Here is a 26,086-nt window from a genome sequence, read left to right on the forward strand (position 1 = left end):
GATGTTACTTACTTTGTGCCATTATAGTAGTGCTCAAGCTCCTGCAAAACAGATGTGTGCATATATATATATATATATATGGTTGTCAGTTATCACTTTTTATCCAGAATCATTTTTTATTAACAAAGAACACTTACCAGCGATTTATCTGGACTAGCTTAGAGGCCAATATTTAAGGCCAAGTAAAGATTTCCAACTTTTAATTTAAAATTTCCAATTCACATTAGAGCTATAACTAATGGCTTTTTATGGCTTTGAGGGGGTGAGTTGTAATTCACAGACTAATAAGAGGAAAAGGCTTTGTTATATATTGTTGCACTGAGTGTTAAATACTTCTAAACTTACAAAAAAAGAATTTTCCAAAAAATTCACATTTCTGCAAAATAACTATTTTATTCATAATTGTCTGACAAGGGCATTTAGTTTGGAATCCTAGGTAAATCCCAGCTCACCCAATTATTGTCACTATGAAATTATTACTTAGCTTGCTTTGCAACATGGAAATTCATGTTATTGCCAGTTTTTCTCTTTCTTATCGACGGACTGAGCTATATCAGGCTTCATACACTATTAGCCTGACAAAGTGACAAATGTCTACGACTTTTCCATGGTATTAAGCCAGTTTTCCCCATGATATTACATGAATAAAAACCAAAACAAATAACAAACTTTAGGAGGTGTTAACTGAGAATGCCATGGAAAATGGATGATGACTGAATTTTACTTATTTTTCTGTCACTGATATATCGCCATAAAAAAGTACTGCTTTGAAAATACTGATTTCCCCATGACTTCATAACCATTTTCTATTTTCCAAAACTATTCCAGGCCTTGGAAAGTCAAACTAAAATTCCATGACTTCCAGGATTTCATGACCTGTACAAACCAAGCCTATGATGGCGTCTTGTAAATAATTGTGTCTGGACCAGACAAACCAATGACTGATATAAGAGCAATGTCCACACCATCAACTAAGTCACTGAAGTTGACCACCCAATCCAAAGAGTCCCATCACACAACAAGCATAGTTTTTTTGGGACCAATTCAGGAATCACAAAAATTTGACACTCTTTGAGTTTGTTTTCAAGTATGTGATAATGTAGAAGCATTACTGGGATGATGAAGATAAAGATGATTTGGCGATATATTGTTTCGTTAGATTAAATAACCTACCGTTTCATTATGCTTGGGGAGATACAAGGCAAAGTCATCTGAATCAGTAGCTGCAAATAAGATAAAATTGATTATCATAATATTTGTTATCCTGTCTCTACAATATCATAGTTCGTTGTATCAACATTCTGCAAATGGTTTTAAGTATTATATCTTGATCCTGAAATTCACATCAATCAAGTACTTGATAAATACTAAACCTGTCAAGTTGGTAACTTTGCAACAAATTTTATTGCTGTTGAGTAGAAATACAGCTCCTCTCAAAAAAACTAAAAATACAAATAAATACCATGTAGAGGGGTGGCTAAAAAGTTCTGAGCCTAACTATGATGAAATGTGTTGATGGAGTTGGTTTTTAATTGTTATTCCACATAATCCCCTCCAATGTCCACACACCTTCTACCAACAATGCTGGAGTGCCTGGATCCCACTGGTGTAAAAGGCTTCCTCATAGTGATGTAACAAGTCCTCCACAACAGAAGTGACTTCATCATCATTTGCATTATGCTTGTGACACAATTCTCTCTTCAAGTTTGGGAGGAGGCAGAAACCTGACAGTGCCCGGCTGGTAAATATGCAGATGTTCAAGGAGTACAAGTCAAATGCCAACAACAGACCTGTGCACAGATGCATTGTCCTGGTGGAACAACACACCTTTAGTGACTTGTCCTCGTTTAGCATTGATATTTTCACGTTGTTGGCTAAGCAGTTTAGCTGCTTCTAAGTTTGTCTTCACATTCATAGGATCAGCCATTGCAAATCAATGTGGTGATACAAGAAATTCAACACTAATATACCTTAAAAGTAGTTAAAATCACATCTCCGGAAAATAATTGACTTGACACTTTTTTCCTTTAAAGTTATCTTGAATAAAAGAAAGTTAGTTACTCCTTGTGTGCAAAATAATTATTCTGTGTGTTGATATTTCTATCAGTGACCTTTTGTGCTACTACAACAACCATGGTAGTCTTCTTTGAGACACTGTAGTTTCTCTTATAATCCTCTTATACCTATAATTTGTAGATTTTATACTACTTAATGACACAAAGGAAGTCAAGATATTCAGTGTTCTCTTTATGACCAAAGCAGCCAATGGGAAGTCAAATTAGGTTTACCTGTATCACATGAATATTAGTCAAAGTGTTTCAAATTCGATCAATTTTATACAACAGACAGTAAGTTGAGAAATTTCCAATTCAAAATTTCACATGGAATTTTAACAACTTTTTATTTAAAGCTGGAATAAACGATGATCATTTTTTAACATTTTGCAAAATTGAAATGCTTGAACATTTATTCTTTTCTTGTGACAAGCTGAATGTGTTGTTTTGGTTTTTTAAAATATTGGTTTGATTCCACTGCAAAGACCAGTATCAAGTTAACTTAAATCCCGCAACTTTTATATAAATATATATCTGTCTTACTGTCTAAGTTCAGTCATTGTAACCTTGCATAGTGCTGGCTGCTGTGCAGTACTTAACAAACAACACACAAACGTCATGACAAAAAACATGCATTGTCACCTTTAGCTAGAATACAGGCAGCCTCATCCAGAATCTCGCTCACATCCTTCTTCCTCCCTTCTGACAGACACAGCTGTGTCTGTGACTTCAGGCACAGCCCAGTGTACTGCCATGTTTAACAAAATATTACTTTGTGAATTCAAGGTAAACATACATTACAATCGAATCTCTAGCATGAAAAGACTTGAACTTTAGACATTGTTAAAAAACAATATGTTTTTTTAATAAAAGATGTATATTCATCGTGGAAACTAACGTGTTTACTCCACTCGTCCTTATAATGATAACATATAGCAAGACCCTTTAAATGGAATGGTTCGTACCAGTAATTGCATACAACAAGTTGTACTTACTAGTTGTACTGTCTGAATGCCCCTTTATGCAAGTTCATTACTAAATTATTTCTTTGACCACTGAGAGGTCAATCTGATGACCAAGGGTTTGTGTGTGATTAAGAAAATGGAGGCAATGATTGATGTTCAAATTATCTGTTTGTGATGGCCTAAGCTTATTAAATGAAACATACCTTTGTCTTTAGTGAAAGAAACGTGTGTGAAGCCTCTAGAGCTGAGAAACAAGATTTACAGAGATCAGGAAAATTCATAAATACTACATTACATGTCATGACAGACTACTTTTGAACTGAAACAAATGATACTGAAAAACTGAAGACATGTGAAATCTAGAAGCATATGTATTTCTGGCATTTACCATTAATAAAGGCTTTGCACAGCTGCAAGTCTTTTATACAGGTCAATGTAAAATACATGTTGTTTTCTCCATCACACACTCATCTTAGAACTCTTTAGAAGTGTTCATGGAAAATAGATAAATTCAGGTTTTGATACCTGATATTATTACAGATTTAATATAGATGCAGTTAATTAATGGCTGTAATAAATTGTGCAACTCAACCTGTCATAGTACATAAATATGCTGCAAGAGGCACACATGTGTCATTTTTATTAATTTTATTGATTGTCATCATTCTAAACCCTAAAAGTCATCTATGTGTATAAAAGGTAAATTTGGCTATCTCTAAATCTTAACTGGCACTTGACTCTTATGTTGACTGCTTCAGATACAACAATAAAACACTTTCAATGTGATTTTGAAAGTTATGGGAAATGCATGTACATAATTTAGTATATTCAATTGACAAGTTACTTATAGGTAACTGATTCTTCAGAACAAATTAAGTTGTAACTAGCATTATACAATGGATGTAAAGGGGTAAATTTATACCACCCAAGGTCCTGCTTTTCTTCCTCCCAAGACCGTCACCTTGAACACGGAGCAAATTTTTCTTTGGGGTTTGCTCCTTAACAATACTTTCTAGAAATAATGGGTGTTCTGCTAAATACTTCCTGACTAACTCTGGACTTATATCTGGAAGAAAAAAGGAAAATATTTGTATGCATTATGTCAATGATTTTTTCAAGAAGCAAAATCATTGGTGTCATAGTTGAACACTGGGCTTTGAAGTAACAATACATAGATTCTGTAAATGTTTATTACATGGTGGTATTGTTATTCTGATGACCCTGTCACTTTAAAGTGTATTTTTACAGCACTATTAATGCATTATTTTTTTGAAATTTCAACATGACTAAGCAGATTCCAAACATCAGCTGGTTTAGAAGTAGGCCTATACCATCTGTGCTTCCTGAAATCTGATTTCTTCTGTTTGAAAAGGGACCCGCTCGAATACGTTCTAACAAATTGCCACCGAATGGCAACTTTCGCCTTCCAGAAACTTGCTTCTCGCCACGTGACATAGTCACACCCATGGCATCGCGTTCTTCAACTGCTTGTAATTAGTTCAAATAAAGCGCCATACAAAGATACCACAAAACGTCATCAGTTTGTGAGTAAACGAGGGAGTAATCATTTGCACACATTTATCTTACCCGATAGAGTATTCCAAAACTTGTTTTTCGAAAGTATGTGCGTTTCATTGAATGTAAACATTCATTATATGGTCAGTATATAGAACATTATAACTATGTATCGATTATTGATAATATGTATTTTGTTGGAAAAAGAAGGGAGTACACACCATCACAAATTCTCCCTTGTGGCGCGAATGCACGGAAGTTGAGATTGTTTTTTTACTTCAACGTAGAAGAAGAGCTACTAAGTTAAAACGCTTTCAGGAGGTAATGACCAGTTTCCTGGCAGTCGTTGTATCTATATGATGTTTCCTGCAATTTGAGTATCACGCAATGAAATGACACTTAAGTATACATTTAGATAGAAACATTGCATGCATATAGGTGCGTCTCGTTCAACGATTGTAGGTGTATACCCGGTTGTCCTTTGTAAACAATCTTCAGTTAATCATTTGGAAGTTTAAAAGACCCACCGAGACATGTCCACTGGCAAATTGTGCCACTGCATTTAACGATTGAGAATAGCTTAACTATAATTTTAAACAAGTTGAAATTTACTCTGTGGTTAGAAACACAGTGATCAGGTGCTGGCTAAAACGGCACGTTCCAAAACGGCCTATATTACGTTGACGAAAACGGCAGAGGGGAAAAAAAACGACTAAAATTGAAGATTATGTTTAATAATCTCGACACTCTATATTTCAATCATTTATAAAAGCATATCTAGATATTGTGATCATTATTTTAAATTGTCATTTCGCTCACTTTTTACATGAATACATTAACTAATGGGATCATAATTTCCAAAATATTAATAGTCAACAGTAACATCTTTAGGTTTAATCTTAAATTTAGCAGGTTTTTTTTAAAGTGTCATAATTTTGTCAGCAATTCTACAGATAATGTGACCTGTGAAGATCCGAGTTAGGATTGGTCTTCAGCAACCCATGCTTTTCATAAAAGGCGACTATGCTTGTTGTTAGAGGCGACTGATGGAAGCGAGTAGTCAGGCTCGCTGCCTTGGATGATGCATGTCATCATATCCCAGCTGCGTAGATCAATGCTCATGATGTCAATCACTGGGTTGTCTGGTCCAGACTCCAATGATTACAAACCATCATCATAAAGCTGGAATATTGCTGAGTGGGGTGTTAAACGACAAAGAAACTGATAATGTTATCTATTTTGATTCTTTAATTTTAAATAGATCCTTGGGCCTGCAAGAAGGTTGTTTAAGATGTTTCATGTTTTATGACTGAATGAGAAGCCAGCATAAAACTAGTCCCATCAAGTGTCCCATTCATCATGTTCATTAAGCATCTCTAGAAGTGTATTCATATTGTGACTTCCGTGTTGTAATGGATAGAGCATATGACTGGAGAGCCAAACGTTGGTGGTTCTGTACCCTGGCTGCGTCATTACCAAAAGACATTAAAAGATTGTATTTGCTGTTACCCCGCCTGGAGTTTGGTATCAGGGGATAAAACAAGGGACTGGTCAACTTTGAGTCAGTATAATGTGTCTGTGTTGGGATTATGTGTTATAAATGAAGTATGATCTCAGTGTACATGCTCAGCACGACATACATTTAATAAAAATATTGAACAAGATGTTAAACCCCATTTCATCGCACTTTACCCAATATTCAAATTGTAAATGACACAAGTGCCACATGTTTTTTACAGGATATTTGAGAATGAAAATATTTTAAAAACTCAGGATTTATCAGCTGTATTAATCTCAATGTATTAACTTACAGAGATATATCTTGGATTTTGTACTTCGTGCTTGCAGTGCAAATTGCGAGGAAACATTGTTTTTATCCAAAATTTGATTTATATTTTTATTTCATTGAATTCAGTAATGTCAAACTAAGTCACATTTGCAAGGCTATGACATGCAGAGACTTATCCTATTTCTATTTGGGAATTTTTACCAATATTTGCTGCAGATTGGGAGCTGAATATTGAGCTCAGGAAAATCCTAGATGAATCTTTGAGTAAAGGTTATTACCACCCTTTTCTGTTGATTTGGGGGCAGTGGAGTAGCCAAGTGGTTAAAGCGTTTGCTCGTCACGCCGAAGGCCCGGGTTCGATTCCCCACATGGGTACAATGTGTGAAGCCCATTTCTGGTGTCCCTGTCATGATATTGCTGGAATATTGCTTAGAGCTGCATAAAACCGTACTCAATCTCAATCAATCCTGTTGACTTGAAGAGCAGCGGACCTGCCTCAGATCATGTGATGATGATGCTGAACCACGTGGGTGCCCTTAAGACGTGGCTGAAGACTTCCTACTGTGTCACAGTACCTGAGGATTGGCTGGAAGCATGTCTGGAATGGATTCAAGAAGAAAATCCTGTAAGCAATGGCCATCAAATAGGTCTACTGTCATTTATTGTGTTTGTACATGTATAGGTAAAGATGTTGCTCATCTTTTGGTATGTATTATGCATAGGTGTAGACAAGATTTAGCTCCTTGTGTACCGTATTCGACGTAATAAGCGCCCTGGGCGCTCTCAAAATTAGAAATAGGGGGCTTTTATTAGAATATTATTTTGGTGAAAAAACAGAGTTGAAAGATAAATTTCGTGGTTTATGTACGACAGATAAATTTGTCCAGAATTTAATTCCCCATAATTAACGGTGCATAAAACACACGAGTGCGTATTATACACGAATAAATAAGGCTTGTGTGCATTGATCAATCGGAAGGGGTGCTAATTGGGATTGTTCACTCGCCAATATAATAGCAAATATCGCCGTGGGTGCTTATTAGAGCGGGGCGCTTATTACGTCGAATACGGTATTTGAATTTCAGCGAAACTTCTACTACCAACATTTGTTCCTTTGCAGGTACATACCATGTTTTTGTGTAGGATTCTGTTTCTATCACACTGAAACCTGTAACTGTCCTATAGGAATATTCACACATATATGTTCTATCATGTGAAACTATCACCTGCCTAAACCCAGTGATCTTGCTCAAGACAAATGTCATTAGACATTAGACTGTTTACATGTTTGATAGGACAAATGTATTTTGTGTTACATTGTGGATGACAAGCATTCAGGCTTCCAGAACAACTGTCTGAAATGCAAGACACCCTTGCATCGCATATATTGGGATACATATGTTATGTCGGCAAAGGGGTGTGGAAAATCAATGCCTGACCTACCCGACTTTTTTTGTGAAATTAGGAGACAAACCAAGATATCAGCTTCAGTTGTCCACAAACAACCTTAATGTTCAGCAGACATTGGTCAGCTTTGATAAATTATGGGAGCAAAGTTGCACCTGCTTGATTGTTTTCAGGAAACTATATTACATTCATCCAAGAAAGAATTTTGCGAACATAAACATGATAAACATTCTCCATCACCTCATTATTATGGTAAGGAGCCTTCCATGTATTTCTTTTTGGAAAAGTATAATTCCATTGATATGTTGGAGAATGATATGTTAGAATTGAAATATGAATTTAAATTTAACCTTTCATTTTCAAGTATACTCCCAAAATGACCATGTTATTTTGCTGACTGCTGTTTAATATGTCCAAAATAATATTTCAATCAAACAGTTTCAAATGTAAACCAAATTACCATATGAAAACAAATAAACCTACTTGTAAATAGGCCATAAAACCCACATTACAAAAGTAAACTTGTTCTTATCTGGAGTCTTCAATATTATCATGATTATGTCTTATTATAATTAGAAATTAACATGTACCATGTTTGCTTACATTCAGTTACAATTCAATAACAACTCATTAGATTGCAGAGACAATGTAATGTACACCATCCTTTGTTCAAGAATACTAACTAGTACATATATATCTGACAGGGATCGGATGTAAGTCTACAGTCTCTGAAGAACCAGGTGTACGAACAGTGGCTCATGTCGGACTTACGTGAGTTGAAGATGGGTTGTCTCCCTTTGGAGCTGCTGGAGGCGCGGAAGATCGAGATCAGCGGCATATTTGCATTACAAGTATGTAACACTAGGAGATGATGGATTAATGATAATTTCTGCTGCCCAAAGAGCATGAAAACAGATGGTAGTACCTTAAATGGGCGACATCCATCAGAGATTTGGTGAGAAAGATAATGGATAATAATGGATCCTTTTTGTTTTATGGTGTGTTTCTAGTCTTCCACTTTTATAAGAGTAAGCATCACCCTTTTAATATTTGGTTTAGAAAAATACTGTCCGAACTTTGTACAACTTTAGCCAAAATGCTCTTTTAAATCCATACAGATTGTAGTGGCTACTTCCTTCAGTAGACACCAGTGTTGCCATTATCAACCTCAGTCCCTGGGAGCCTTTTGGCTCCTGAGTTAAAAACCTTTGGAGCCAACTGGTTATATAAGTAGTGAGATTTATCTATACATAAATGATGTTTCTCAGATAAAAACCTGTAAAAAAATAACATATGTTAAAAGTATGAATGCTAATCATAACTTGATTGAGTGACAGTTTGAACTTTGTGAAAGGCAACTCCTCTTTGGCAATTGTTTACATGGTGTATGCAGTGTTTGTTTTTTATCAGATTTTGTCATCTGAGTGCCAAAAGCACTATGCAGAGATATTTTAGTTGTGTCTTGTAATGAAGTTACATCTCTATAGTGTCTATGCCTGGCACTTTGAGACTGTTTGACAATGGTTTCTCAAATTACAACTGCCCTTCACCAACTCTGTTGTTCCAGCAAATTCTGGACTTGCAGTACAATAAAGTACATGAATGCTTTTGTTAAGTCCAAGCCAACTGAAATCTTTCAGACAACCTTCACGAAATAATAACACGCACTGGCCTGGTCAACAGTTTTGCTGACCCACAACCTTGAACTGACAGCCTGTTTGCCTCTATATTGCACTGACTCAATGTGAATTATCCCAGAATCAAACAAATGTTGATGAATATTTTTATGACTTTCTTCCTGTGGCAGAATGTGCCCAGTAAACCATGCCTGGGTTAGGGGCCAACCAAATTGAGGATCCAATGGCTTACAATGTCACAGCTGGCAAAATTCCCAAAGGTTTTGTAAATACTAAGAAGAAGAAAAAAGGATTTCTTTCTTAATCCATGCAAATAATATGTCAATCTTTGAAAATAATACACAAGGACCAAATTCCTACAGACACCGGTAAAGAGGTAATTGAGTTTGCTGTAGTTGAATAGAAACTAGGCAATGAAATTGTCATCTGAGTTTTTGTACTGTAGATGATTCCTGTTGTTAGGCTTTGGTGTCCCAAACAAAGTACTATTTGAATTTTGGAAAGGTCGAAGCTATGCAATATGTGCCCTGACTGATTGTGATGGTCGTTGCTCATGCAATCAACCACTGGTTCTCTTGACACAAATTTGATTATTCATGTTTTGAGACAGTGCAATATTGCTGAGTGCAGCTAGTTACAGCATGTACTTACTGTCTCGCTTTGTTTTGTCTGTAGATTGATTCAGCAGTGAATGTAGGGAGTTCCTTCTACTCCCAAGGCCAGAAGATAAAGGGTACAGAAAACCCCAATGCACAAGTATCAGGGGAGGACACCAGACAGCCAGCAGTGAGTCTCTCATGCTTCTGATCACATAGACAAGTATATGCTTCATGCTACTGGCTTACACAGACAAATTGAGACTGTGAAAATCAAGTTTTAAACTCTTGGGCTTTTAGCTAGGATTTCAAATTAAGTGCCTATGGCTAGAACATTAGGGAAAAGTCATTACTTTGTAGAACTGAGACACATGGAATAAATGAGACAATTTTGGTACATGTATAACTGAAATATTTTTCAACTCATTATTATTGTTGTTATTATTGTAATTGTTATTATCATTTAGTGCCTATTTTCATCGATTCAGAGGTTCTTTGACTTAAAATTCAGTGCAACAATGTGAAAGTAACCATTCTTCCTCTGTTGGTCAAATTATTAATGAGATACAAGTCCCCTCCACAATACAATAACATTAGTTTTAACTGGGACATTTTTCTTTCCACTTGGGAATTTGTACTGACATTTGCTGCAGACTTTGGTGCAAACATATCCTTCTCTGAGCAAGCTCAGATAAATCTCAGTTGATAATGTCATTACATCTCTGACCTGGTGATGATCTGTGTTTCAGTGGGAACCCAAGCCAACGCGCATGATAGTTCTCAAACTGACCGATGGAGTGTCCGATGTCAAGGGGATGGAGTACAAGCCTGTTGCAGCACTCACACCCTTCATCACTCCGGGGACTAAGGTACGGTTGAAGGGATAGTTCTGGTATGTCTCATCATCATGGCAAATGCCGTTCGGGGGATTCCAGATCACAATATAAGAGCTGACTAAAATAGAGATGGGTGGTCAGGTTTCGTGACGTGGCTGCTTGTGTGTCATGGTACCCCGATGGCATTTATTGTCGCCAATGCTTTCATTCCCATGTTTGCCTGGTCAAGACTCAGTTATATAAAGCCTGCAGTGATATTGCTGGAATGTTGCTGACTACATGATTCACTCTCTCGATCCAGGTCTTCAGCAACCCATGCTTGCCGTGAGAGGCGACTAACGGGATCAGGTAGTCAGGCTTGCCGACTTGGTTGATGCATGTCATGATATCCCAATTGCATGGATCGATGCTCGTGATGTTGATCACTTGTTTGTCTAGTCCAGACTCGATTTACAGACCGTCGTCATATATGGTATCTCGGTGGGCTAGCGCTATGAAATCGGAATTAGTCCTGACTAGTACAAACAGCCACACACACACACAAAAATGTGCGTGCACGTTGCTGTGTAAGTGCAATAATCTTGTATGTGACGTTAAATCCCATTTTACCTGACCTCACCTGTTTCCAGATGCTGGTCAAGGGCCAAGTGTTGTGTCGCCATGGGATGCTGATGCTGGGGCCGGAGAATGTCCAGATCCTGGGGGGTGAGGTGGACAGTCTGGTGGAGACCCACACCCCTGAGGCAGTGCTGGCTGCAGCGATGTACGTAGCCTTTGTGTTGGATGTGAGTTGCTGTGAGGGCACTTTGTAAAAGCTTTGAAGTTTCTCAAGAAAATTGCATTGCATACTAAAGAATAAAAATGTCTTTTCATAGTTTGTTAAAATTTTATAGAAAGCAGAGTTGGAGCCAGACTTCGACTTGTTTGTTTGGTGGTTAATGTTGCATTCAGCAATATTCCAGCTATATGACGGCGGTACGAAATAATCAAGTCTGGACCAGATAATCCAGTGATTGACATCATGAGCATCGATCCACTCAAGTGGGATACAATGACATGTATCAACCAAGTCACCGAGTCTGACCACCCGATCCCGTTAGTTAGACCTATTCTAACCTGGATCTTCAGTTCCTTTGACTTCTGAGCAAGCCAAGATGTATGTCTGTGTGGTGTCTGTCAAAGCTGGCTTTGCTTCACAGGCAGGCTGGGCAGACCAGTGAGGGGAAAAGCGAGAAACAAGAGTTTTCTGGCCGCATGCTGAGTAAAGGGGAGGACAAGAAAGGCGTGGCACACATGCACCACCCTGGGACAACATCTCGATCAGCTCCAGGGTTTAAACAAGAGACTATCAAGAGAGAGGCAGCACAGCAGAGTACACAGCAGTACAATTCAACCAGAAATATGTCAGTGGGCAGACAGGGTAAGACTGTATTATCATGAATATAGTAAAAGTTTTAAAAAATACATTTATTAGTAGTGTTTAATGAAATTTCTTTAACCTTACCAAGAATTGGTCTTCTCCAACTCTTGCTTGTCGTAAGAGGCGACTAACAGGGTCAGGTAGTCAGACTCAGGCTCATCATGTCCCAATTGTGTCCCAATTGTGTAGATTGATACTCATGTCAATCACTGGGGTGTCTGGTCCAGACTCGATTATTTACAGACGGCCTCCATAAAGCTTCAATATTGCTGAGTGTGGCCTTAATCATTCAATCAATCAATGAATCAATTCCTTATTCACATTTTGCATTTAGATAGGATCCTTATGTATATCGTATATTTAAACTTGCCTGTTGTCTTTGTTATGTGGCACCCCCAGAAGCTAGAAACTAAAATTGGATATATATCTGCAAATGTTGAAAATTCATTTTGAAATGTCTTCTTAGTAATTTATCATTCTTAAAACTGTTAAGTATCATTATGACTTGGGATATCTTTGTATCATCTTCTACTCTAAACTAAGGTCTGTTGTGGCTGAAAATGTGTAACAGAACTAGATTCAATCATGTATTCTGTGGGAGGCAGAATTGTGTCTCTTTGCAGGATCATCTGATCATTGGACAAATTCCATATCCCTGAATCCTTACGATGTCAGCAACATATCCATATTAAGTTATTTACAGTTTGTTTTTTTCCTGAACATTTTGCTGACATAGCATTTAATGAGTGAGTGACATTAAACCCGAAGTTGCTCATCCACCCATTTATTGTTTGTGAGTGATGTGTGATGTCATTTGTATTTGCAGAGCACATTTCAATAGTAGTGTCTCGATCTTTGGCATTTGTTGTTTGGAAAGTCTCTTGTTATTTGTTGTTGTTTTGAATCCAGGAAACCCCACCGCGCATCAGTCCAGTGGGAAAAGGGAAATGGCTGATCCTGATGATGTAAGTTCTCTGATATTACATTAAGTAATACGTTACCACTGTTATACCGAGGCTGTTGTCTCCCACAACTGCTGCTATAGCGAAATCTACCACAGAGATCTCACTTACCTCATGCAGCACGTGCGTAGCCACCTAGCTGCCATGTGACACCCTTCACTCTTGTCTCCTTCGTCTGCTTAGCAAGACGTGTTTTCTCCTGCTGAAGCGTTCCTTGAAGATTTGGTGATATTTATTATAGTTTATTCTCTAATAAACTGTGCTTTTATGGGTCGTTGCGGTAGCTACGCTTGGTTATAATTTTCCCGCCAAACGGAAAATTTTTCCCGCCCTTTTTTCTATATACTTGCGGGGTTCGCGTATGCACGTTGTGTTTTACGTTTCCCCTGTTCTTGTATGTTTTGGGGGTTAACATAACTTATTTCTTTAATAAAAGTTATATGTGTATGTTATATGTTCACATTGCTCGTTTATTTTCTTGTGAAAATGTTCGTTTGTGAATCATTGTGGTGCGTGCGTTGTAACCATGTTTTGTTCTTTGTTTATAGCAAACAATCAATGTCTGACATGGATATGTCCCCAGTATCCACCCCCTCTACCCCTGCTCCTCGGAGTTGTGGGGTGTGCAGAAAGTTTTGTCGTCCCGGGATCCCCACGATCGTTGCCCGCGGTGCAGGGTTCCTTGCGGGGACACCCGGTGCATCCTGTGCGAAGGTCTGGGGCCTGCGGTGTTTGAGCGGTACCGGCTGTACGTACAGTCCGTCTCCACCCCTGTGGTGGCCGGTTCGTCCGGTCGGGGTCCCCGTGCGGGTACCACCTCCTCGGCTGCGGCGGATCCCCTTGCGGCCCTAGGGCTGTCTGGGGATTCCGTCGCCGCATTGTTGTCGAAACTTGTGGACTCCAAGCTGGCGGCCTTATCGCAAGATAGGCCGCTGGCTGTTCCGTCCCCGGCCACTTCGGTGGACGCGGGGTCGGACGCGGGGTCCACCGGTACGGCGGCTCCCGTGGTCACCGGTCCTTCCCCCGAACCGTTGCTCCCGCTATCGGTTTAGGACCGCGTGGCCATGGTTTATGACCTCTTTGAGGACATGCCCCGGCCGGTACCGCGGGGAATCCACGACTGTGGGTTCCTCCGAGGTATACGATGAGTCTTCCGACACGGCTTTCCCCGCATCGACCTTGCTGCGCGGTTTCAAGCCTTCCTTGGAGAACGCCTTCGCGGCGGCCTCCGGTCGGGGTCTCCCGTTGCCTCCGACGTCGTGGAGAAAGGGTTTATTCCCGGTACATGACCTTGCCTTTCCCGAGGCTGGTCCTACCGCAGAGGCCCATGTTGAGCGGTTGGGTGTCCGTGCCCCACCGGCTGCTACGGTAACGCAAGCTACCTTGCACCAGCTGGACGCCCTCGCTCGGCACTCCATGTCTCACGGAGACACTTACTTGGCTGCAGCGGCCCGTCTGGTCGAAGGTTCTCCCACGGACCGTGACCAGCGCATTTACAACTGCCTGCTCAGTTTAAATGCTTCCCTGGAGTACGTTGCCGAGGACTCTCGGCACACACTTGCTCTTGTTGGGTCCCTGCATAGGCGCCTGGGTGCCGCTCCTAACCGGAGCGCGCCCCAGGCTGCTGCGGCATGTAGGTCTAAGGGGTCGGGTTCTTCTTCCTCTGGGAAGTAGCCCCGCCCTGAGGGCTCCGGTATGGGCAATCAGCTGCCCTTTCGCGGGAAGACGGGGAACTGGGGGAAGCCCAAGTCGTCGATGGACGGCAAGGGCCCCTCCAGGTGACTCTCATTGGAGGGGTTCGTATGCCGACAGCGCCAACTTCGGTTGGCCCTTAGGCGAACCCGAGTCACTTGGCCCTGGACAGTTGCGCCTGCCGCAACCTGTCAGGGCCCCCTCTCCTTCCCCAGTGGGAGCCAGACTCCAGACTTACTGGGAGAATTGGGAACAAGTGTTCGACGACCCGTGGGTGGTCAACACGATTCGGTACGGCTATCGGCTTGATCTCAAAGCGAATCCGCCGCTCACCGTTGCCCCGTTGGCAGGTTTCGATTTGGAAACCGATCTTCCCATCCTCGCCGATGCCATCGGCAGGTTGGTGGAGAAGGGGCAGTACGGGAGTTAGCTCTACCAGAAATAACACCGGGGTTTTACTCCAGGATATTTCTCGTTCCCAAGTAGGACAGTGCCGAACTCAGAATGATTCACACGTCCGCTCCCTGGCTGTTCACCCGGTTAACCACCCCCATAGTGGGGTTCCTCCACAGGAGGGGTGTCCGGTACTTCGCGTACCTGGACGACTCGCTAGTAGCAAATCGAATGACGGACACCCTGTCACGCCATCTCGATTTCGCACGTCGGCTCTTGGAGCAATTTGGGTGGATTATCAATCTCCCCAAGAGCGAGTTAACCCCTTCTCAGAACTTGCTGTTCATCGGAGGTCGGTTCAACACGGTGTCCCATCGCCTCTTTGTCCCCCCAGACCGGTGGCACAAAATTCAGGCGATGATTGCCAAAGTCTTAGCGGTGCAACAGACTGTTCACTTTTGGTCACAGCTGTTAGGGCTACTTGTATCAGCCCAGGACTGCACCGCACGGGGTCGTCTCCAACTCCGCCCGCTGCAACGGTTTTTAATCCAGTTGTTAGCAACGGAGGTGAACAGTGCGACCGTCGCCCTCCCGGATCGGCTCCGACCGCATCTGGAGTGGTGGACGGTCCCTTACATTGTCTTATCAGGACTCTCAATGCGGCCCTACAGGGCCACGTTGACCCTGTATACAGACGCCTCTCTAGTGGGCTGGGGCGCCCATCTAAAGGGGGAGGTGAGCTCGGGGCTGTGGTGCGTAGACGAACTAGGTCTTCACATCACTTGTCTCGAGTTCAAGGCAGTGATCAACGCAGTCAATCACTGGAAGCATCGTCTCGTCGACGCCCGGCTCATGCTCATGACAACACGACGGTAGTGTCCTATGTGAACAAACTGGGGGGAACCCACAGTCACTCGCTACTCGATCTCACGTTCGAGTTTTACGCTCTGGTGGACAGTGTCCCATGCCAGATACGCGCCCGTCACATCCCAGGTGTGCGGAACGTACTGGCCGATGCTCTATCGAGGCCTCAGGATCCGAGCCCCACAGAGTGGATGCTGAACCCAGTAGTGTTTCAGTGGCTGTGCGAACGTTTGGGTCGTCCGATGGTCGACCTGTTCGCAACGCGGTTCAACAATCAACTCCCGTTGTTTGTATCACCAGTCCCGGACCCGAGGGCCATCGATCACGATGCTCTCGCGTTAGACTGGACGGGCTTGGTCGCTTATGCTTACCCGCCGACAGCGTTGATACCACACATTCTAAGCCGGCTCCGAGGAGTTCGCTGTCGAATGTTACTGATCGCGCCCATGTGGTCGAACAGATCGTGGTACCCCGACTTGCTGACCCAGGTCACGCAGTCGCCACTTCCACTGCCTGTGAGACCGGATCTCTTGATCCACCCTCACACCCGTCAGCTTCATCCAAACGCAGGGCAGTTCAATCTGCACGCGTGGATGTTGTCACCGAGCGTCTGAGGAGTAAAGTTTTTTCTCGCCGGGCGTCTCGGGCATACGTTAGTATGCATCGTGATTCTACCCAGAAGGTGTATAATGCATGTTGGGTTATTTTCACGAAGTGGTGTTGTAAACATCACATTCATTCGCCAGATAAGGTATCTGTGCAGGATATTGCTCGTTTCATGTCTCACTTGCGAGAGACCCGGAAACTCTCCGGGGGTTCCATTGCCAACTATGTCTCGTCCGTTGCTACGGTACGGGACGTTGCTATGGGTACCAGTCTCTCCAAAGAGCCGGTGATACGGGGTATTATCAAGGGTTTCAAACAGCACGATCTTAAGAAGGGCCGCCTTCGGGCACCGGCCTGGGATCTGTCCCTAGTGTTGCAATCACTTACGGAAGCTCCGTATGAACCCTTACATAGTGCTTCGTTCCGGCATGTGACTTGGAAAACAGCATTTCTCCTCTCCTTTGCCACGGCGGCACGTGTATCCGAAATTCATGCACTCGATGTCGCCAAGGTACGATTCGATAGGGGTGACGAAGGAGCGGTCCGCCTGGGCCTGCTCATGGGCTTCATCGCCAAGAATCAGAGAGTCGGGCAAACGGAGAGAGAATTCACTGTAAGATCACTCAAAGAAATCTTACATCCTGCTGATACTGAGGACAGAGCGCTGTGTCCGGTTAGGGCCCTTAAGTATTATCTTAAGGCTTCGAATGAACGTAGACAAGGGCGTGACCGTCTGTTCATATCGTGTAACCCTAATCGCACGGTTGACATAACTCGCAACTCGATTGCGTTGTGGCTTCGTTCTGTCATCAATCTGGCGTACCGGTCTCGGGGGTTACCGGTAGCGGGGTCAAACCCGCACGAGATCAGAGCGCTAGCGGCAACATTTGCCCTACACTCGAATATCTCTGTTCGCAGAATATTACGAGGTTGTTACTGGCGTTCTGACTCGGTTTTTGCCAATCATTACCTCAAACAGGTCGCTGATGCCGTCGTGGAGAGTGTGCACCGTCTTGGCCCGCGGATCGCGGCGCAAGCGGGCACCTAAGGGGTGTGCCCAGCGCAATTCCGAACTCCTCAGGCGTCTGACCTTGCACGGTGGTCAATCTGGGTCGACTCAAATGTTCCCACTGCCGTGGGTACAGGAGTTGGGGTCCCGCAAACCAGCGCACTCACACCACAGGTGAGGGCGGCTTTTTGTGTGCTTTAGTCCTTATTTGTATTTTGACAATTATGTCTTTAATTGTCTGTCGTGTATCCCAACCTTGTGATGCATGCTTACAAATACTGGAATTAGGTCACGCGCCTAATGCATACTTTAAGTAGGCTTGCTCTGGGATATACGGTCTGAATGAAATTAATTTCCCTCTTTTCGACTGTTTAACCTGATCTAAGATTTAGCTCACACGGATACTGTGTTCTCATCCGCTGCGGCGATGAAATACCTATCCAGTGGGGCCGTTTGGAGTCACCAATCGTTTTGGCAATGACGATTGAGCCTTACGGTATGCGCTTGACAGTGCTTTGGTATTCCTATAGGGTAACGCCTAGCTAGGTGCATGCGCATCGAGTGCTTCCGCCTTGGTGTTTACTTCCGCTGGTCGGAAGGAACGCTAGCAGTCAGGATTCGGGTTGTAGGTGCTCCCCACCGCCTACTGTGGTAGTCAGCCTCGGTATAACAGTGGTAACGTATTACTTAATGTAATTTGTAGAATTTTCCTATTCGGAATATTCTATAAGTAATACGTTACCACTGGGCTGCTGCCAGCCCGTCCGTCCCCCGAGCACTTGCTCTCGCAAGAGACAAGAGTGAAGGGTGTCACATGGCAGCTAGGTGGCTACGCACATGCTGCATGAGGTAATTGAGATCTCTGTGGTAGATTTCGCTATAGCAGCAGTTGTGGGAGACAACAGCCTCGGTATAACAGTGGTAACGTATTACTTATAGAATATTCCGAATAGGAAAATTCTACAAGTTTGACCAAAAGTATAGCTCGAAGTATAGCATCATTAGAGTATCTGCTGCATTGGGAGGATTCCAGGTTAAGTGATTTTGTAGCCTGTGGTGTTCATTTGCACACACACATCAATAAGAAGTTAACGGACCAGTATTTCACATTTTATTGACCTTATAAAAAAATGTTACGTTTACTTTTCTGTTATTTATGTAAGGGCGCATTCGTAATATTTTGGCTCCTATTTGCTGTCCAAAAACATGTCAGACTTTCTGACACACTCTGAGTGTTTGTCAGAAGATTCGGAAAGATGTTTTTCGATGGCTTAATTAAAAATAGAAACTTTTATGAATTCCCTATTTTCAACCAAATAATGATTTCTTCCAATTTTCCTGACAAGGACATGATTTGAATCATACATCTATCCTTAGTAAAACATCATGCATTCACTACCGCTGTGATGTTTCAGTGGGGGGATGATTTTGACTACGATGCTCTCATGGCTGACATGGAAGACGAGGGAACAGCACAGACAACCACAGGAGGACATCAGCCAGCGCATCATATAAAGACCGAGCCTCCCAGCCAACAGCAGACGTCTGCTGGGAGGCCAACCAATCAGACTGATCACATGGGCATTGGGGAGGATGTGTTTATGGACGACTTTGATGATGACTTTGACATTCAGACATCTTTTTCCCGGACAGTTAAGCAAGAGGTTAAACAGGAACCAGTAAGTCAACATTCAAGAACAATGACGACTAGCGGAGTTGACCAAGACAGGAAGATGGATGCAGACAGACCCAATCAGAGCATCTTACAAAACAGAAAGCAAACTGTTTCTAGTTCGACAGGAATAGACCCCCAGAGAGGGAAGAATGAGCTTAGAGAGAGACTTGAAACAGGACAGGTTGGGTTAGGAATCATCACTGCACAAAACAGACCTACAAGACAGCCCAATAATGATAGAAAATCAGGGTCGGCATATGTTGCTGATGAGGACTTCGGGGAAGATTTTGACTTTGATGTTTGTGATGTTGATGCAAGTAAGACTTTGAACTCATTCACCGGTGTACAGGCAAAGAGGATGAGATTTGACAGCCCTGCTGAAGACCAACAGAAAAACTCAGAAACCATGTACACTAAGCACAAGGTGAAGCCCTGTCCTGAAGATGGCCAGGTGTGTAATAAGACTGATGTTCCCAAAGCTGTAATCCATCCGTTTTCCAATCTGACAAAAATGAAAACAGTTGGTTCGGCCACTCCTGTCCAATCAAATCAGGGAAGTAGAAGTGCCTCAAGGAACCAAGGACAGTCTAGGATGGATAGATTCCTCGGAGGGGGATCAAGTCCGAGCCAATCAGCTCCTCCTGTAGAGGGAAACTTCATGTATCTTTCAGAGATCCTCAGTACAATGCCAGTCACGGAAACCAAGGAGTTTCTAATCAAGGTACATTATGTAAATATATCAAAGATTTGCAGGTGGAATAGGTTTCCAGCACCCCAAGCTTGTCTCTGTTAGCTACTTGTAACGGTCGTGTGTCATCCTGCCCCAGCTGAGTGGATCATTGCCAATTCTATCAAAACAGTTTCTCTGGCTATAATTTGATTATTTACAGGCCACTGTAGGGGCGGTCGGGTAGCCTAGTGGTCAAAGCGTTCGCTCGTCACGCCGAAGACCTGGGTTCAATTCCCGACGTGGGTACAATGTGTGAGCCCATTTCCGGTGTCCTCCGCCATGATATTGCTGGAATATTGCTAAAAGCGGCATAAAACCATACTCACTCACTACAGGCCACTGTGATATATCTGGAATATTGCTGCCGTATATATTGCCATTTTTTCAATCTCTTGTAGGAGTTTAACCAATTATTGTCATGTTTGGGGTGAAGGCTGTGAAAGTAGGACGTGTGGGCGAGCCCTGAAGAATGTAAATGCTTTATAATTGTCAAGTGAAAGTGTGAGAGTAGTTGTGAGATGAGGTGTGGGTGTCATGGTTCCAGGGTTATATCTCCACCTTGACAAGCAAGTTGACCAGCTGCCAGGGCAAGACCTGGAGTCTCTCCTGCAAGGTCAACGATGGTACAGCAGCCCTCAATGTTGACCTCGCAAACAGCGTGAGTAAAACCTCAAAATCAACCTCATAAGTGAACCACCCGGGGGGTGGGGGTGGGGACACCTGGGATTTTAAAGCAAAACAAAATCCAAAAAAATTCTTGAAAAAAATCATTTTGCTCCAGACTGTTGACAAAAACTAAAATTGACTGACACAAAAATAACATTGTTGCAAGGTGTTGTTCTTAAGGAAATTCAGGCTTGTAAAATATCTGGTTTTGTAGCTGTAGCCCTCTATAGCAACCATTTTAACAGCGTGAGTTAGCCCGCCTATCCTGAATGTTGACCTTTCGTTCAACATAAGTAATAAGGCACTCTGTGTTGATCTCTCGAACAGTGATAGTATATACCGCCGTCTACATTGACTAATTGAACAAGTAAAACTACCTTCATTATTCAGTGTTCCCGTTTACTGGTAATTAGCAGTTTTTTACCGGTAAAATTAGGCTTGGATCGGTAATTCAGGTGACTGCCAGTCCCTTTGAACCGGCAAATAAAGTACCATATAAATCTTTGTTGTTGAACAAAACATTGGCGATATTCATGTAAGTACATTTTTCGAATGAAGTCAGCTTGTCTGTTACTATCAGGGTTTCCCCTTGTCTATTTTTATTGCAAGGAAATAACATTTCGCATTGCTTCGAGGTTAAATATCAATTAGTAGTGACTTCATCTCGAAATATTTAAAAAAAAAGGGAGAAAATTGTGACTGAAGTTAATGTGAATGATGTATAGATCTAATTAAGTTACTTCAGAGATGACATCTTTGCACTGAACATAATGTTGAAAGAATTAAAACCAGGTAATTTTCAAACATTTTTTTATTTGTTGAAATTTGGGACCGGCAGAAATTTGGGGGGGACTGGTAATTATTAGAGCTGCCAGTCCACTAGAACTGTAAGTTTCAAAAGCCAGCGGGAACACTGATTATTATGTATAAGGACCTGTTGACCTCTGTATCGATGCAATGCCGACCTCATGAACAGCATCCGTAAAACTGTCCTCCATTTTGACCATTTTTCATAACTTAAGGAACAGAAGTCAAACTACCTTTTTACTTTGACACTCGCACAGCATGAGCAAAACTGCCTTCTATTATAGACCTTGAACATCATTTGTAACACTGCCCTGTATTTAGAGAACTCGAACAGTATAAGTGGAAAATGTCCTCTGTGTTGACCTCCAAAACAGTGTTCGTAAATCTTGACAACAATATCTGCATGTGCACTTGTTGAAAACTGCATCTGTGTTTGCAAAAGATCACTCTTGATTTCAGGTCCTGACGAAGTTGATAGGATTCTCAGCAGAAGACAGCGTTGTGAGTGTATTTGTGTGTTTGATAGCTTCTCATGTCCTAGTTTAGTCAAAGGTCAAGTTCATCAGCAATTAGGGAGGCTGATTCTGTTTTAGCTTGTTTTCTCAGATGGTGTTTTGTTTTATGAAAGGATTCAAAATGGAAAGTTTATCTTTTGTGAAGCAATATGACAAAAGTTTGTGGTATTATGAGGAGGCATTCAAGGTTCAAAGGTGAAATTTGGTGCGAAAAAGAAACAAACAATTACATTAATTATTGCAGATTAAGAATATTGCTGAAACAGGGAATCATTTTAGATTTGACAGTTTGCTCCAAATATCTATGTAGAAAATGTTTGAATGGTGACAGAAGCTTTAATATGACATTCTACCATGAATTTGGAAATAACTCGATCGATTGGTCAATCAGAGGCTATTAAATCACAATAAATCCCCTCTGATTGAAACAGCTGGTTTGACGGCCGCATCCCTGTGGAAGCTAATATTCATAGAATAGTACTTTTTTCAGTCATTGTCGGTAGGCATATAAAAAATAATTATATCTACAATTACAGGTTACAAAATGCACAGTGGCGGTTACTACAATATTCAAAGGATGTGTGGCAATACAATTAATGCAGAAAATACGTTAGAAATCTACAAAGAGAATGTATTTACGTTTGGAGACAACAGAGCTTGGAATTTGGTGCTTTTCTATATACGACTGTGACGTCATATCTTTTGCATAACAATGAGCGATATGACGTCATAATGGTTACGCGCGGTGTAGAAAGATTGCTTAGTTTTCTTTAGGGATACCTACATCATGTTAGCTTACCAAGTTGGAGTGCTTGTATCATGTGTATGCTTTCAATGCCTGTCATATGTTCGCGTGATGTATTACGGTGTAAACACTGCTTGAGTATATACAGCGCCATATTTTGTTTACTGGCTGTTGTCGGTGATTTCATTATTCACATCGACACCCCACTCAAAAGATTGGACTCAACGCATGACGCTTCACTCAATATATTTGCACCAAAACACAAAAGAGTTTGCTTTTTATTTAGTCATGATCGAATGGAGATAAACATTCTGTGTTTTCAATGTAGAGCTAGGTTACCTGTAGATTTAACCGCGCAAAATTTAGCATTTGAAACCTCACAATTTAGCGGGTTTAAATCTACAGGTAACATAGCTCTACATTGAAAACACAGTATGTTTATCTCCTAATTATAGGAAATTAAACTGTTGACAACATAAGGGAGCACCTTTAGAATACAGTACCACAACTCCATGTGAGGACATTGGCTGTAGTAGGTCACCTGTCACCAAGGAACCAATCTTTTTGAGAATCCTTCGGACGCGATTGTTAGCCGACATCTAACCGACTGAGCGACGTCTACACTGTGAAACAAAGTGCCAATTTACATAGTCATGCCTATGCTGTTTTGGACTGAATGAAAAGGGTCGATTAGGAGATGGACACTTACGAAGGTTACGGGTAGGCATGGTGTCTCGTGACTTTTGTCTTGACGCTTACAGATGATCCCGATGCCATTTGGCAACACCCCTCCATTCCGTAATCAAGAAGATAACGTGTGGTGAGGAATGATCCGATATGGCGCGGACTGAAGACGGCTCCAGGCGTCGGGCGTCAGACATCAGACATCGAACTGACCTTAAGGCATGGTTTTAATAATTCGCCAGGTGATTTGGGGTATTTTTGTGATAGAAAAGTGTGGTAGGGAACACTCTTAAGATAATGTGGATCATAGTAAGGAACAAGGGAGTCATAAGCATGACTTGTGACGCCACAAGGGTGAGTCCGCTTTTGATTCATTACTGAATAAAAGGAAGCAGGCGAAAGTGGTTTGTGTGAATGTTCCAGGACAGTTTCCAGTAGCCAGAATATTTGAAAAGTTTGTGGTACTGTATTTTGAAGGTAGGCCAACATGTGAGCTACAGTGCCATGACGCTATTTGATTCTTTCACCATGGCTACTACTTGCGTCATATTTCAGGTAATGAAACAAAGAGCAAAGAGGGATCCAACAGTCAAAGAAGTGCTAACAGAGGTACAGCGGTATTATCTGTAGATCGATATTAGGTTATTGATTCAGGAATGTTACATCAACGAAATTATGATCATGCATTAAATAAACACTTATGAAATTTCTATTAAAAAGAAAGACAACTTTTTCCCTGCGAAGTAAAACACATGACATTCATGATTTGGGAAAATAGCTCAGGTTAGGTTTTGACATCTTCCCTTTATTTCCCTTTGTTGTGGGATCACAGAAACCTAGCTATCTGTAGAATCTTAGATGCTCGGGGGCACAGGTGGTCCAGTCGTTTAAGGTGCCGCGATTCGTTGTGCTGAGTTGCGTCCCATGGGCACGCCAGAAACCTATAATTATGGGTTCGAATCACGGTTCGCCCTGCTTATGTTTCTTGGTTTGTCAGCACCATTCCCGTGCTTGTGGATTGCACTAAAGTGGTAAACTTCTCAGATTTGCATCACTTTGGGCTTTCCTCCCACATTCAGCTGACACGCCGGAGTATAACTGGAATACTGTTAAAAGCGGCGTTAAACCCAAATCACCCACTCTTAGATGCTCACCATCATGTGACCCATGAAGATCCAGGTTTGAATTGATCTTCAGCAACCGATGCTTGCCATAAGAGGCTACTACTGGGTTTGGGTAGTCTGGCTCAGTGACTCAGTTGATGCATGTCATCGAATCCAAATTGTGTAGATCGATGCTCATGATGTCAATCACTGGATTGTCTGGTACAGACTTGATTATTTACAGACTGCCGGCATATAGCTGGAATATTGCTGAGTGGGGCGTAAAACTACAAACGAACAAAGCTAACTATCACGCTCATCTATGTATTACTGAATGTCTGACAGGGATTGCAGCAGTGTCAGCAGCAACTCACTGATCTTTCCAGTCTGATGAAGATCCAGTTCCAGCCTCACCAGCCCAAACCAGTTCTCTGCCAGATTATTCCAGTTACAACTTGTCATGCCCACTGTCTGTACAATCAAATCATCAACAAAAAATGGATAAAAAGATAATAAAGGTTTTCAAAATGATGTTTCACTGCTGTTTGTGCAATTAGAACAGGCCACCTTTGTACATATCAAACGCACCAATTCACCTCAAGCAATGTCATATGCCACATGGAACACACCTGCATTGCAAGTCTGATGACTGTACCTGAATTTTCATGACAATATGAAAGCAAGAAGGACATCAGATTAGTTATTAAGAACACCACATGTGCATCCAGGACAAAGCACACTGTTTGTTAGTTTAATGCCACACTCTGCAATATTCCAGCTACATAACGGCAGTCTGTAAATAATCAAGCCGGTCCAGACAATCCAGTGATTGACATCATTAGCATCGATATACACAATTGGGATATAATGACATGCATCAACCATGTCAGCGAGAATGTTGTAAATGTTTTTTCCTGCAAGCTTTCATTACAAAATTTATCTGTAAGAACTAGAAGAATATAGCAGATGATATCATTGGAAGAGGTGGTTTTGCTAACATCAGATAAAGCTAAGAAGAACAGAGGAGAGGAGCGTCTTTGAAGATAAGTATTCGTCATAGTTTCTGTAATGAGTTGGGACAAGGGGAACCCACCTGGAAGTACATGTATCTGCTTGTCCCAATTCCTTACAGAATTTTTTATGATAAATTTTGAAGAAGCTGCCTTGACAAGTATAGAAAAGTAGCTAACGCGCTCACCATCCAAGACAGACCAGGACAACGAAGCTATACTGGAGCCCCTCAACTTTCAACACCAAAAAATCAAGTTTACCTTCGAAACGGAAAGCCACCGCAAATTACGCTTCCTCGATATACAACTCGACATTAGTCATGACAACATCCACACTGCCGTATATCATAAACCTACTCACACGGACCGTTACGTTTACTACATGTCAAACCATCATCCACAGGTC

At 41.8% G+C, this 26,086-nt stretch overlaps 2 protein-coding genes across 2 annotated transcripts in view; one reads left to right on the forward strand and one right to left on the reverse strand.

Moving 5' to 3' along the window:
• Positions 1 to 4,546, reverse strand: part of LOC124141422 (cAMP and cAMP-inhibited cGMP 3',5'-cyclic phosphodiesterase 10A-like) — a 30,963-nt gene extending 26,417 nt beyond the window's left edge. The window contains exons 1-6 of the mRNA XM_046509430.2: positions 4,351 to 4,546; positions 3,942 to 4,085; positions 3,223 to 3,263; positions 2,697 to 2,802; positions 1,174 to 1,223; positions 13 to 41 (exon numbers count right to left, since the gene is read on the reverse strand). Of these exons, the coding sequence (XP_046365386.2) occupies positions 13 to 41; positions 1,174 to 1,223; positions 2,697 to 2,802; positions 3,223 to 3,263; positions 3,942 to 4,085; positions 4,351 to 4,486 (506 nt within the window). The 5' untranslated portion in view covers positions 4,487 to 4,546. The remainder of the gene's footprint in view (positions 1 to 12; positions 42 to 1,173; positions 1,224 to 2,696; positions 2,803 to 3,222; positions 3,264 to 3,941; positions 4,086 to 4,350) is intronic.
• A 229-nt stretch (positions 4,547 to 4,775) lies between these two features.
• Positions 4,776 to 25,201, forward strand: LOC124141421. Its single transcript, XM_048402425.1, has 13 exons — positions 4,776 to 4,855; positions 6,805 to 6,948; positions 8,435 to 8,581; positions 10,043 to 10,153; positions 10,713 to 10,832; positions 11,429 to 11,562; positions 11,999 to 12,219; positions 13,129 to 13,184; positions 19,161 to 20,141; positions 20,695 to 20,808; positions 22,083 to 22,124; positions 24,123 to 24,176; positions 25,016 to 25,201. Exons 2-13 carry the CDS (start codon positions 6,832 to 6,834, stop codon positions 25,181 to 25,183), a joined length of 2,265 nt encoding a protein of 754 aa, XP_048258382.1. The 5' UTR covers positions 4,776 to 4,855; positions 6,805 to 6,831; the 3' UTR covers positions 25,184 to 25,201.
• Positions 25,202 to 26,086: the final 885 nt, after the last annotated feature.

Source organism: Haliotis rufescens, unplaced genomic scaffold, assembly GCF_023055435.1.
Source record: "Haliotis rufescens isolate VD_foot unplaced genomic scaffold, xgHalRufe1.0.p SCAF_26, whole genome shotgun sequence".
NCBI lineage: Eukaryota > Metazoa > Mollusca > Gastropoda > Lepetellida > Haliotidae > Haliotis > Haliotis rufescens.

Coding starts and splice junctions, on each gene's coding strand:
- LOC124141421 (XM_048402425.1), top strand. CDS start 6,832: ATGATGATGCTGAACCACGTGGGTGCCCTTAAGACGTGGCTGAAGACT. Junction 8,582..10,042: donor GCGGCATATTTGCATTACAA/GTATGTAACACT, acceptor TTTTGTCTGTAG/ATTGATTCAGCAGTGAATGT. Junction 13,185..19,160: donor AAATGGCTGATCCTGATGAT/GTAAGTTCTCTG, acceptor GTGATGTTTCAG/TGGGGGGATGATTTTGACTA.